The sequence below is a fragment of the Bos javanicus genome, chromosome 8 (assembly GCF_032452875.1).
Source record: "Bos javanicus breed banteng chromosome 8, ARS-OSU_banteng_1.0, whole genome shotgun sequence".
NCBI lineage: Eukaryota > Metazoa > Chordata > Mammalia > Artiodactyla > Bovidae > Bos > Bos javanicus.
The window spans coordinates 100842034-100856446 of record NC_083875.1 but is presented as its reverse complement, the minus strand read 5'-3'; the positions used below and the strand labels follow the sequence as shown (position 1 = coordinate 100856446).

The window sequence follows — 14413 nt, the reverse complement described above, 5'->3', positions numbered from 1 at the left end:
GTGTGCTAAAACGAGCTTATTACATCCTGGTAAAGTACCTTTAAATGATATTATGAGCTTTCAGTACTAGCAACTTGAATAAAATGTCTTGCATAAATTAACTGTTAACACAATGAACAGGACTATTTAAATGTTAGGAAGGAGAGCGTTCCGTTTTACTGACAGGCATGATACAAAACTAAAGGGCAAGGTAAGACTAAGCTGTGTAATTGAACTCCAGCTAATGAAATTTGTGGTAATTTTCTCTAGGCTGAAACTAAAGCAAATTGTTCCATTACCTTTGAAGACAGTAACCTAAACAATCAATGTTTTATGTCATGAATCAGAGGGCTCATATTTCATGCCTTGAAGAGAAAAATCTTCGTGATATTGTTTATAAATGGCTAACATTTGTTCTGTGTCCCTCCACACATAGTCCAAGGAGACACTGAATCCAAGCAGACATTCACTGTGTCTGAAAGTGTGACCAAATGTGTTTGTACGTTTGTTTAATTTTCACTCAGAGAGTTACATCAGGTGGTGGTTGCATTCTGAGCTTTAAATAGCATTGATCATTTAAAAGATATTAAATTCTAGCAGCTGTGCTAAAAATATATCCTTTTTATGTCTGACAACCACAATTTCCTCCAAGTGTATTCCTTTCCATGAACAGTTAATAGAAATAAGATCGTTAAAGCTGTGAGAATATCTAGCTAGGCAATGAAGATAATCTTATAGGAGCTAATAGAAAACTGTGATGGAGAAGGAAGAAATGTAGGAAGGGGTCAATTTTGGCTTAAAAGAAAGGTGACATCAAGGTAAGCTAGGGGAAACCGAAACCTTTCCCAATTGAAATATAATTTGTGTCAATGTGTGATAATCACTTTATTGGTCAGATAACAGTAAAGCAGAAAAGGAAGTGATAATTCTTATAGTCAACATTTGTTGAATGTTTATAAAGGGCCAGACACTGTGCTAAGTACTACCAGTAACTTATCTCACTGAAAACACAATAAACCCCGCTTTGCAGATAAGAAAATTGAGAACCAGAGAGGTTAATTCTAAGGCTTAAAACAGGAAAAGGTGGAAAAAGTTTTGCACTCCGTTTCCTCACCTAGCATGCGGAAAGTTTCTCTTTTTAAGCAAAATTGATATAATTTCAGGTCAAGAGGGAGCTGATGACCAAATGGATAGAATCCCTAGCTCAATCTGGATTCTGATTTCTCAGTGAAGGTCTTTCACAACCAGCTGTTGAATTAATTGACTTCAAGGAACATTTTAAAAAGTGTAAAATATCTTGACAGTATAACTCATAGAAGTAGGGCCATTTGGAGTTATACATTGTGAGTCAGTATTTTATTTTTCTTAACCTTTCTGACAGAATACAGTCTGGAAGGAAGTTACATTTTTCTTTTGATACATTTTTAAGACACATCTTTTATGCTGAGAAAGATGAGTATCTTCAAATTGGTAAACAAGGGAGAGCTGTCCAAGCCAGGAAGATATTCTAAAACGGTATCCTGTTGTTTTAGTACTATAGTCTGTTTCAGCCAATTGATGAACTATAGATGGAATATGACCTATTAAACAAAGGAACTTTTCCCCCCTCCTTTCAATTTTTGAGTGTTGACTTGATGGCCTAATATCTGGCCTAATAATTGAGGGCCCTAAACTCCATACTGCCTGTCTGTTTTGCAAGATGAAGTACAGCCTTCACAGTAGAGCGTGAGGCCTTCTGCTAACACCGTCATGAGAAGAAACACAGCTCCTTACCCTCCACTTCCAGCTTCACCAGTTTGGAATATGCCGTCCCAAGGCTGTTTTTTGCCACACATCGATAATGTCCTGCGTCTTCCTTTTGTACATTATGAATCCTTAAGCTCCCAGATTCAAGAACCGCAGTCCGGGAATTTTCCTGCCAGAGATGGGTACATGAATTTTGCATGAACATGAGTCTGTCAAGGATACATTTGCTATATTTCATCAGGTCATTATTTTCACTCATCAGAAATATTATTTTAACATTTATTTGACATTTATTATGGATAGCATACAATAATAAATGAGATAGTATAAGATTCCCTTATAAAAATAAATTTTAATAACAATATCATAAGATACAGTTATTTTTATTTTCTTTCAATACATGAGGACCCCAAGGCTTATTGGATGTCCTAAATCAACAAGCCTTATTTTAGAATTTGATATCTAAAAATATCACACCTAAATTTGTTTGATTAAAAGCAATGCTCTTAACAAGCGTACTTACTGCCTATGTGGGATCCTTTTAAAAGTTGGAAAACTACAGAAAATACAAAGACTGGCCTTTATAATTAAAATATTACATCTATATTCTCTTTGGGGATCTAAATTCAGTAGTATATATAGAGCCACTCCTTCTTTTAGTGTAGAAAACATAACAAAAGGAAAGCCAGAAAATTATATAGATTATCATAAAAATGAAAATTATTTGTTTTATTTTAAATAAAACAAAGCTAATTGATATTATGTTGTATTTCAATGAATTGATAGAGATCAACACGTATGTATCCCCCCATGGAATACTCTGAGTATAGTTATATGAAAAACATATTGTCTGTGACCTCACTGAGTTCATAGTAGATTATGCAAGGATGGAAAGAGACAATGATGATGCAGAATAGTAATTTATCAATAAATGTAGGTATAACATACAAAAGCAGTACAAAATAAGGATGTGAATAATATATTTCAAGTTTGACTACTGTATATGATTGAGGTCATTGTCAAGGTCACCAGTCTTGAGTCTTGATGCTCTAACTTTACTCCAGAATATTCTCCTTCCTCTTCTTCCAAATCTCATTTCTTTCTCTGTCCTTCTAGAAGCTATTTATCAGGTTTAAAACTTGAAGCTTAGTTCCTTTTTAAAAAAAAAAATCTCTTGAGTCTCCAAGATTCAATGTTAAAAAAAAATAAATGATTCAAATACCAACCAACTGACCAACAAACAAAGAAGACTCTAGTTTAGCTTTGTTCTGCCTCTTTTATCATCCTTAACACTGCTGGTCCCTGTCTCTTTTCTCTCCTACTCAGCCCCAACTGGAATGCCTTATAATTTGCATATATATAGTTTTGGTTACAATATTGTACATGGAAAATATTTAGATTTGGTTAAAATATTTAGGTTTGGTTAAAATGTTGTACATGGAAAATATTTTATACTAGAAGTTTGTAAGTGTGTGACTGAATTTGCAAAGGATTGTTGCATTTGCAAATATGTTGTGTATACATGTTTTAACATAATCATCACTTACCCTGAGGGCACTGTCCCCCTTGATCCATGACACTGATGGTTTGGGATTGCCCATTGTAGTACATGGTAGAACTGCCTTTAATCCTTCTATTATTTTTACATTTATGGGAGGACGAGTTATTTTAGGTTCTAAAGGAAAATAAAGGAAAAAATTAAAAAGGCGATTTGGATTTACTAAACTTGGAATTTATAACTTTATGCTAAATTCTTAATATCTATTAAAAATATTCTTAGATGTATTATAATACAGAACTCACCAAGTGCTGAGCCATGTTTTTAGTGGATATCAAGCAGAAATAATTTTTTTTAATTTAGATTACCTCTATTTTATCTTATTTGGAAAAAAATCAATTTGTAAACATATTAGGAGTATGAAATTATCATAGTGGTCTGCACTTTTTAAAATAGTTAATACAAAGTTAATTAAAATAAGCTGTTTCTATAACAACTCACATTAATTCATGGCAATAGACATGAAAACATATGAAAATAAAGGTTTGATATGTTTACATTTGTATACAATTCTGATTTATGACCTACTGCCCCTTTAGTTTCCATCTTAATATGACCATTAAATTTGATGATTAAAAATTAGATACATTTGTCCTCTAGAAAATAAATCAGATATTACTATGTTTATAATCAGAGAAATTCTGTAATACAATTCAGAGTAACTCTACTCTGCAAAGCAACCTTGTATATACTGTGAAACACTCCTAAATTAATTTTTTCAGAAGAAATAGTTTATGTCAGTTAATTTTTAGTCCCCAATACTGAGCTTTCAGAGGAAGAAGTTATTAAATCTAATGTATAGAAGAATTGACAAGTTCAGGATGCCAGTTATTTTACTATGTGAAACATTCATAAAATAGTGAAAACTAAATTTATTTCCTTAGGGATTTTATGTTACAGATAACAAAGAGAGAACTATCAAATAGAGTCTGTCTAGCAGGACAGACTCCTGAGAAATGGATGCATTTTACTCTTTCAAGTCATGTGCCATAATCACTGTGTTGCTTTGACATAGAAGAGTGGAAATAAGGAATTTTTTCCTCTTCTACTTCAACTGTGTCTGTGTGTTTGTGTGTGTGTTGAGTATTGAGGGGACATTGTTTGGTTGGATTTTTAATCTAGTTATTTATTGCAATTTACAGGTGGTATGATCATGTACTCTGGCAAAAGTACAAGACAAGCTGCAGATGACACCACCCTTATGGCAGAAAGTGAAGAGGAACTAAAAAGCCTCTTGAAAGTGAAAGTGGAGAGTGAAAAAGTTGGCTTAAAGCTCAACATTCAGAAAACGAAGATCATGGCATCTGGTCCCATAACTTCATGGGAAATAGATGGGGAAACAGTGTCAGACTTTATTTTTTTGGGCTCCAAAATCACTGCAGATGGTGACTGCAGCCATGAAATTAAAAGACACTTACTCCTTGGAAGGAAAGTTATGACCAACCTAGATAGCACATTGAAAAGCAGAGACATTACTTTGCCAACAAAGGTTTGTCTAGTCAAGGCTGTGGTTTTTCCAGTGGTCATATATGGATGTGAGAGTTGGACTGTGAAGAAGGCTGAGTGCTGAAGAATTGATACTTTTGAACTGTGGTGTTGGAGAAGACTCTTGAGAGTCCCTTGGACTGCAAGGAGATCCAACCAGTCCATTCTGAAGGAGATCAGCCCTGGGATTTCTTTGGAAGGACTGATGCTAAAGCTGAAACTCCAGTACTTTGGCTACCTGATGCGAAGAGTTGACTCACTGGAAAAGACTCTGATGCTGGGAGGGATTGGGGGCAGGAGGAGAAGGGAACGACAGAGGATGAGATGGCTGGATGGCATCACTGACTCAATGGACGTGAGTCTGGGTGAACTCCGGGAGTTGGTGATGGACAGGGAGGCCTGGCGTGCTGTGATTCATGGGGTCGCAAAGAGTCGGACACGACTGAGCGACTGAACTGAACTGAACTGAAGAAAATATCATCTTTGTCACTTTGCCTGCTATGTAAAGCATACAATGCTCCTTCTTATCAATGACAATGAATATGTACATTTAGATAATGACTAGGCACCTTGATTGTGGGTAGAGTTGTCATATAGCTACTGATCAAAGCTTAGCTTGGGAGTTGATATGCCTGTGGTATAATCAAAGACAGTATTATTTATTCCTTTCATTGGGTTCCCTGAACTGATCCCTATGGCAGACCTGAGTCACAGATAATGTCTTAGGCAGAAAACCTTTGTTTAAAGCGAATAACTACTATCTTCTTCAGTGAAAAAGTTATCTTTGCCATCTGTTGATGAGAGGTCAGGAGAGCCTTTGTGAGAATTGATGATGAAGTAAACTAGAAGTGAATTGAGTACTGATGTGGAGTGATGGATTCCCCACTCTAAGGGAGCATGATTCAGGTGGAGCCCTGAGCATTGACTAATCAGAACTGGTTATCTGTTGAAGTTGGATGCTGGAGGTGTCCTGCTATGCCAAAATTGAGCCTTTAGTTGTTGGCCCGTAAAGAATCTAGGGGCAGGAGCCCCTAAAGAGGTCCTAGGTAGTAGGAGTAGCAATGGGGTAGGGACCCTGAGGGTCTCAGGAAACAGCTTTTAGCAAGCAGTGCAGAAGCATTCCAAAATGACAACTGGGATGGCCACACCAGCGTGTACCCACACTAGGCGAGCCTTCCAAAGAGAAAGTGGAGAAAGAAGAGGAGAGAAGAAGAAAAGCGGGTTTAGGATGGAACCCAAATCAAGAACATTTAGTGACAGAATGAGTACGAACAATATGCAGAGGAAAAGTAGTACCACAAAGCAGTGAAGTCCTTAAACATGCTCTTTCTGGGGAATCACACTTTCATTCATCAGCAAAATAGACCCTTCTTCCTTACTTGGTGTTCTTACTGCCCCACATGGTGAGAGAAAGCCTATTTGTGGGTACATCCTGACCTACTTACTCTCAGAATCTCCAGATCAGCTTTTCCCATGATGTCCTCACTACTTACCTATTACAGTTAATCTCGGACATCATTTCTAGGTGTGATGAACATAAAAGATTAACAGACCTCTGAGAAAGACCATGAACATGAAGGAAAAGAACCAAAATAAAATCAAAACTTAGCTTGAAGAAAACAGAAGCAAAGCAGGGGGAAAAAATGGTTTTAAAAAATGTATAAATAGTATCCTTAGATAAGTGAATACTGCACCATGCAACACATAGAGTTGGCTATGAAAAACAGAGCAATCAGGGAATAAAGAACACCTGGAAATTAAAAATATGGGTTTTTAGGTCAAAGTATTTAAAGATAACATCAGAATAGCAGCATGGTTATATTGAAGAAGGAAAAGTCAAGCAAATCTCCTAGAACATAGAATATCAAGATAGAAAATATGAGGATAAACTTGGAGTTATAAAAAAACGAAAAAAGAAACCTGATACTGGTTGATTAAAAGTTTAAGAATGAGATCAAATGAAGAGGAAGAAAATAGACAAAAAGTGTAGCTCATTTGGGGGAAAAAAATGGTTTTTAGAGCAAAATGGCTCACCTAAGACTAAGTAGAAATGACAAAGGAAAACACAAGCCTGTTGTATTCTTGTCAGTTTGAAACATTAAGAATTCAAGAAATAGAAAAATCCAAAAAAATTTAGGATAAACATCAGATTTATGTGTAAACAAATAAGAGAAAGATTTCTTATCTTCAACCTAAAATGTCATGTGGCAATGAATAATTGTCTATTAAAACCTAAAGGAAAAGCCTTTTAAAACTCCCATTTGTACTGAGACAAATTATTTACTCAAGATTGGGGGCAAAATAATGACTTTCAGCCATGCAAACATTCATAAAATACATCTCATGTGTTCACACTGAAAAGAAGCAGCAAGTGACTTCCTCCAGCAAAACAATAATAACAAAACTGAAAGATAAAAGATGAAAGAAATAGTGATGAAAATCAACAACAAAACTTCACACTAAAGGTCACAGGCGGAACTGGATTCCGCCATCTTTTGTATGGTGCTAATATGCATATTTCTGTGATTTTTCCCATCAATAATGTGATGTCAGAGAGGAGAAAATAAAGGTTATGTCATTATAAGACTGAGAGTTGACAAGCAGCAGGTGTTGGGGCACAAGGGTTCATGAGATTTGAGGATGCTATTAAGGTCCGCATGATGATGCCACACCAGGTAGGAGAGAGAACGAAGTGAAGAGAGAACTGAATGAAGTGTCCATTGGGGGGTCAATGAAACAGAGAGCAGAGAGGAGTTAAGAGCAGGAGCATGACCATGATGGTGATGGTTTGGAGTGGGAAGAAGGGCAAGAGGGAGCTGGACTCTGTTTTTAGCTGAGAAAGAGACTGATAAAATTTGTCCCTTCTGTTTGGAGACAAGTCATGAGTGTGAGAAACCACTTCCCTCATCAGACAGAGCTGGAAACAGAAATATCCATGTTCAGGATGTGACCTAATGGGGTTTAATATTTGAAATACAGTCTATTTCTTGGGGTACCAAGATCATAGATTGGATAGACTGAAAAAGAGTTAAGGTTAACATCACAGGACTTGTGAAGGTCAAGGGACTATAGGATGAAGTGAATAGTGGTTCTGTTTCATGGCTGTTAAAATCCCTTAGGATAATGGAAGGAGTAGGAGTGGATAGAAAGATAATAAATCTGGAATCAAAATCTTTGAGAAATATGGGAGAGGACCTCAAAGTGAGTAGATGATGAATAGAGTTAGAGAGATTGGTCAAAATGGTATAAGCCTTCATGAAAGGAAAGGTTATGCACAGGAATACAAAATATAATGGCTTAAAAGCAGCAATGAACCCTCAGTACCTGCTAGTCTCGTTGACTTGAAATGGGTAAGAAATAAACAGCCTCCGTTTAAACAGAAAAGTCATTCAAGTTTAAAAAGTCACTCAAGAAAATAAAGTTTGAAATAAGGCAAAAGGGTAGAATAAGTGTCTGCAAAGAAGTTAGACATTAAAGGGGTGTCTGGCTGTAATGAAACAGCTTTAAATTAAAGGTACAGGGTAAAGATTTTAAAGAGGAGTTCCTGGTGAAAGATTTCATGGTGGTGCAAATAAAGAGTCATAAAAAAGGCTAGAAAATGGGAGAAGGCAGAAAACGATGAGGCTTGCCTGTAGGGTGGTGGGTGATGGCAGGAATAAAAGGTGTGGAACTGTCTCAAGGCTGTGATTTGAACTTGAACTTGTCTGGCTGCCCAGCCTCCAGATATGCAAGAGGCTCTGTTTACTCTCTGCTTCAAAGTGTACCAAGTCAGCTTAGAAATCAATGGATGATTCTCTTTCCCACTCACTCATCTTCACTTGTAGAGCTCCACAGCTCTCGGCAGCTCCTCCCACACCATTGTTGGCAATGCAGCAGTAAATGCCATCGTCACTGTCTTCCACGCTCAGGATGGTGAGGAGCTGACCATTCTCCCGAATGCTGTACCGGGTATCAAAGAGCCTGTGGGTCACAGACGATTATGGCAGGTTAGGGCCCCATCTGTGATTTTTTTTTACTATGATTATATGATCCAGCAGATGATTTACCAGTGGATGAAGCAGATTAAAGGGAAGAGGAAACTTGAGTAAGTTCTGAATAAAAGAATAAGCTTATTTAGGAGTAGAAAGCTAACATTTTCTAATCTTTCCTAGACTGCAGTAATCAAAGCAATGCTGAGTCCTTCAAAAATAATTTCGAAAGGTGATGTCTATTGATAGGACCCACCCAACATAAAATTTACTTTATTTAGGAAAGTATATCATTACCCAAGATATGAGTCCTCTCCCATATTTACTGGGAATAGCAGCTAGATAATGAACACACAAACACACACAAACATGTGACTTGCAGAAAGGGATTAACAGATCCAAACTACTATATATACAATTGATAAACAACAAGGACCTGTTGAATAGCACAAGGAAATATATTCAATATATTATAATAATCTATCATGGAAAAGAATCTGAAAAAGAGTATACAACCAGACCCACATGCACACACACTGCATCACTTTGCTACACACCTCAAACTAACACAACGCTGTAAACCAACTATGTGTGTACTGCGCTCAGTCGCTCAGTCACGTCCAACTCTTTGTGACCCCCTGGACAATAGCCCACCAGGCTCCTCTCTCCATGGAATTTTCCAGGCAAGAATTCTGGAGCAGGTTGCCATTTCCTGCTCCGGGGGATCTTCCTGACCCAGGGATTGAACCTGCATCTCTTGTGTCTCCTGCACTGGCAGCAAGATTCTTTACCACTGTGCCACCTGGTAAGTCCCAAATCAACTACACTTCAATTTAAAAAATAGAAAAAAAGGGAAGGGTTTTATATATATATATATATATATATATATATATATATATATATATATATATATATTGAATTAACTAACAGTTGACTAAGTATTTGTTCATTTATTAATCAAATGTTTGCGAGTGCCTGATAAGTGCCAGGCACAATTCTAGTTCTGTGGGATACATAGGGAGCAAAAGAGGCTCAAACCGTAAAAATTATGTTTTACATATATTATCTCACTAAATGGCATGCAGCCTGATCATTAAGAAGGGAATTAGGACAATGGAAAGAAATACGAGGGGAAATGTCAACCTAAAAGTGAGTTTTATGACCAAATAAAAATGCTTTATGCAACAAGTATATATTAAGCAGAGTAACCTCCCCTCAAAGATCCATGTCTTAATCCCCAGAACCTGTGAATATGTTAACCTTACACAGCAAAAGGGATTTTGCAGATGTCAAGAATCTTAAAATGAGTATCATGAATTATCCAGATGGGCCCTATGTAATCATGCATACTTGCATGCTATGTCGCTTCAGTCATGTCTGACTCTTTGCAACCTGTCCACCAGGACTGCAGCCTGCCAGGCTTCTCTGTCCGTGGAATTCTCCAGGCAAGAAAACTGGACTGGGTGGCCATGCCCTCTTCCAGGGGAATCTTCCTGACCCAGAGATCAAACCCACATCTCTTATGTCTCCTGCGTTGGCAGGCAGATTCTTAAGCACTCGTGCCACCTAATAGTGAGGGTCCTTAAAAGATGGGAGAGGGAAACAGGAGGATCAGAGAATGAGATGCAATGAGACTGGAGTTATACAGTTGCTGGCTTTCAAAATGGAGCAAAGGGCCAAGAAATGCAGGCAAGAAATCAGATTTTCCTCTAGTGCCTCCAGAAAGAATGCAGCCCTGTCAACACCTTGATTTTAGCCCAAAGAGACCGATTTCAGACTTCTAAACTCCAAAACTGTGAGATAATAAATTTGTGTTGTATCAAACCACTAATTTTATGGTAATTTGTTACAGTAGAAATGGAAAAAAATAATACAACCTGAAAACAAAACATGTAAAGGAAATGGATTCTTGATTTCGAATTTGATGGATGGCCCCCATCACACACTGATCTTAAAGAGGAAAAAGAGTAATTTTTGGTCTATGTGACTAAGGATGATATAATCACTGGGTAGTTCATTAAATCACTTTAAATAACTGGGGATAGCCATGATACTGACTCTCATGTACATTTTGCTTTGCTTTTGTTTTTTGCTATGTTTAAGTTTGCATAGAAAATGTGAATGTTGAAATATTTTGCAGATGTGCTTGTGGACTAAGAGTCCAACCACTCTGTGAAATAGAAACTTTCAAGATTTATAATCTGTTGTATCATTGCTGCTTAAAGTATATAAATTGTTTGTAGATTTGAGGGACGTAAGTATTTATAATTTTCAAAATATAAATTATTTTCCTCTTTCTTATTGAAGTATAGTTGATTTACAACATTATATTAGTTTCAGGTGTACATAGCCTAGTGATTCAGTATGTTTACAGATTATACTCCATTAAAAGTTATTACTAGATAATGGCTATAGTTCCCATTACAAGATAATGGCTATAGTAACCAGGGAATATCCAGGTATATCCTGTTGCTCATTTATTTTCTACATAGCAGTCCCAAGTGGTGCTAGTGTGAAGAAGCTGCCTGCCAATGCAGGAGCTGAAAGAGGTGCAGGTTGGATCCCTGGGTCAGGAAGATCCCCTAGAGAAGAAAATGGCAAACCACTGCAGTAATCTTGCTTGGAGAATCTCATGGACAGAGGAGGCTGGTGGGCTGCAGTCCGTGGAGTTGCAAAGAGCTGGACGTGACTGAAGCGACAGTACACACACACACACACACACACACGTATCTCTTAATCCCACACCCCTAACTTGCACTCCCCTTCCCCTTCCCTCTCCTCTTTGGTAGCCATTAGTTGGTTTTCTATGTGAGTCTCTTTCTGTTTTGCACATACATTCATTTGTATTACTTTTTAGGTTCCATCTGTGGGTGGTAGCATAGTCTTTGCGGTTCTCTGACTTATTTCATTAAGGATAATATTCTCTTAAACCCATACACCCTGGTGCAAATGACAGAATTTCATCCTTTTTTATGGCTGAGTAAGATTCCATTGTAAATACATACCACATCTTCTTTACCTATTCATCTGTTATGGACACTTGGGTTTCTTCCATATCTTGGCTATTGGAAATAGTACTGCTATGAATTTGGGGTGCATGTACTTTTTCAAATTAGTGTTTTCATTTTTTTCTGGATATATACCCTGGAGTAGAATTACGAGATCATTCAGTACGTATATTATTAGCTTTTTGAGACGCCTCCATACTGTTTTCCAGAGAGGCCACACTGACTTGCATTCTCATCAATGGAGTGTAAGGGTTTCATTTTCTCCATATCCTCTCCAACATTTGTTATCTGTAGACTTTTTGATGATAGTCGACCCAACTGGTATGAGGTGGTATATTGTTGTTTCTCTAATAACTAGTTATGTTGAGCATCTTTTTTTGTTGGCTGTCTGTCTGTCTTTGTGAAGGATGTCTAGTCAGCTCTTTTGCCCATTTTTTGAGTGGGTTTTTTGTTTTTATTTTTGGATATTGAGTTGTAGGAGCAGTTTATGTATTTTGGATATTAACTCCTTATTGGTTATATAATTTGCAAATATTTTCTCCCATTCTGTAGGTTGTCTTTTTATTTTATTAAATTGATTTAATAAAATGTATTTCAAGCATCTTAATTTGGTTTATAAGCCTTCCTATTCCAGGATTTCTGAGATAGCTTGCCTGATAGAGTACTTGAAGGCTTCCATAGCCCAGGGTAATTTCCCACATTACAGCACATATAATAGGAGGAAATACAAATTTTCAGTTAGAGTTTAGTGAAAACAAATACATAATTTTTCCCCATCCAAGTTCATGGACCCCAGCCTATGGAGCAGTTAAACAATCTAGCCCTAACTTAAGGTATGTGGCCTTCTAGAAAGCTTGTGGTTCCCTTTGTTACAGATATTTTGGAGTATTTTTGGTGAGATAGCTATTGTAATGAGGAAAGGATAGCATAACCTTTATATGCCAAGTAGAAATTTTACTGTTTGAGAGGTTACCTCACTATATACATCAGGAGTCCTTTCTGACTTTCAAAAGAAAAAGTAATGGTTACCTAGAGGTCAGATTCCTAGACAACATGCCTGACTTGATTGGGATATTGAAAGTTCGGGAAATGAGGCTGGTCCCTATTAACTCCCCAGAATGTCCTGAAACATGTACCCCCAGAATTAGGATACCATGGTGTTTTCTAATTACTGTGAAATTTCCTCTAGGACCTAACCTGGAACTAGGAAACAGCCCTGACTCTGCCATATCAGTTAAATCACTTTACATTGGACAATTCCCTTAACCTCACTGAAGTTCAGATTTTACATTTATGACATGAGCGAGTTACATTTAACTATTCTAGAAGGTGAACTTTAGTACTGCCAAGAGCTGTGATTGCTTTTACGACAAAGATAAATCCCAAGGCAGCCTTGGTCATTCTTGGTGAAAAAAGGCAGAATACTTACTTAATGAGAATTTTATTTCTGGTCCAGGAAATTTCAGGCTGGGGGTAGGATTCCACCGCACACATGAAAGTAGCAACTTCTTCAACTAAGGCATCCACTGTTTCAAGAGGAGTGGTGATGACAGGGGCTGAAAGGAGAGGAGAAGTGAAAGGCGAGCATTCTGCAGTACTGTTTCCTAACCCTTCTGTAAGCAGTCAGGCTTCCCTTATGGCTCAGCTGGTGAAGAATCCGCCTGCAATGCAGGAGACCTGGGTTCAATCCCTGGGTTGGGAAGATCCCCTGGAGAAGAGAATGGCTACCCACTCCAGTATTCTAACCTGGAGAATTCCACGCTCTATATAGTCCACGGGATCACAAAGAGTCGGACACGACTGAGCGAATTTCACTTTCACTATAAGCAGTCAGAGGCCACAACGGACCTGAATAAGAACGATGTTGCCCCACAGCAAAAATCTGCCAAAAGGGAGGAAGGATTTTATACAGAGGATTTTGTTGCTTCTTTCAAACTAAGCATTTGAGAATCAAAAGAGGAGGCGCTCAGGAGAGTTGGGCTTAGAATTTATTATATGTGAGTGGAGGCAGAGCCTGGTTTTGTGAAGCCCAAAGTTAATATAATTTAGATATCCTTTTAAGGAAAAAATATATAAAATTATGGATACAAAATATTGCCTCCCTGACATCAATCAGCTGGAAGGAAAGTGTCACTGATGGAAAGTTAGTATGAAAAAAGGAAGCCATCTTAACAATTCCTGTTTAAAAATAATATTTTCCAAATTTCAATAAAACACGTTGATGTATATTATTCATATTGTATTTTATTCAATAAAATACAATATGAACACTTTACTAGAGACCATTGGAGGTCTTCAAAGGGGGCCCCTGCAAATGAGAGGCTTTGAAGCTAAAGCTTCACTGGATTTATAGAGGATCCACATAGCTACAAACAAATAGATTAGGAAAAGACTCAATAATATAAAGGCAAATAATCCAAAATAACCCAAACAAAAAAAATGAGCAAAGAAGCTGAATCAACCTGTCTCCAAAGAATATATACAGATGGACAACAAGCACATAAAAAGGTACTCAACATTATTAGCCTTTAAGGAAATGCAAATCAAAACCACTCTAAGATACTACTTTACATACTGTAGAATGGTTATAAATAAAAAAATACGTAACAATAAATGTTGGCAAGGATGTGGAAAAATTAGAACCTGTGTGCACTGTTGGTGGGAAAGTA

General features: G+C 37.2%; 1 protein-coding gene across 2 annotated transcripts in view; it reads right to left on the bottom strand.

Annotated features, from left to right (window-relative positions):
* The window catches only part of MUSK (muscle associated receptor tyrosine kinase), a 99222-nt gene that overhangs the window by 72673 nt on the left and 12136 nt on the right, over positions 1-14413 (bottom strand). For both annotated transcript variants that reach the window (XM_061426472.1, XM_061426473.1), the window contains exons 2-5: positions 13174-13300; positions 8577-8728; positions 3273-3400; positions 1753-1894 (exon numbers count right to left, since the gene is read on the bottom strand). In XM_061426472.1, the coding sequence (XP_061282456.1) occupies positions 1753-1894; positions 3273-3400; positions 8577-8728; positions 13174-13300 (549 nt within the window). The remainder of the gene's footprint in view (positions 1-1752; positions 1895-3272; positions 3401-8576; positions 8729-13173; positions 13301-14413) is intronic.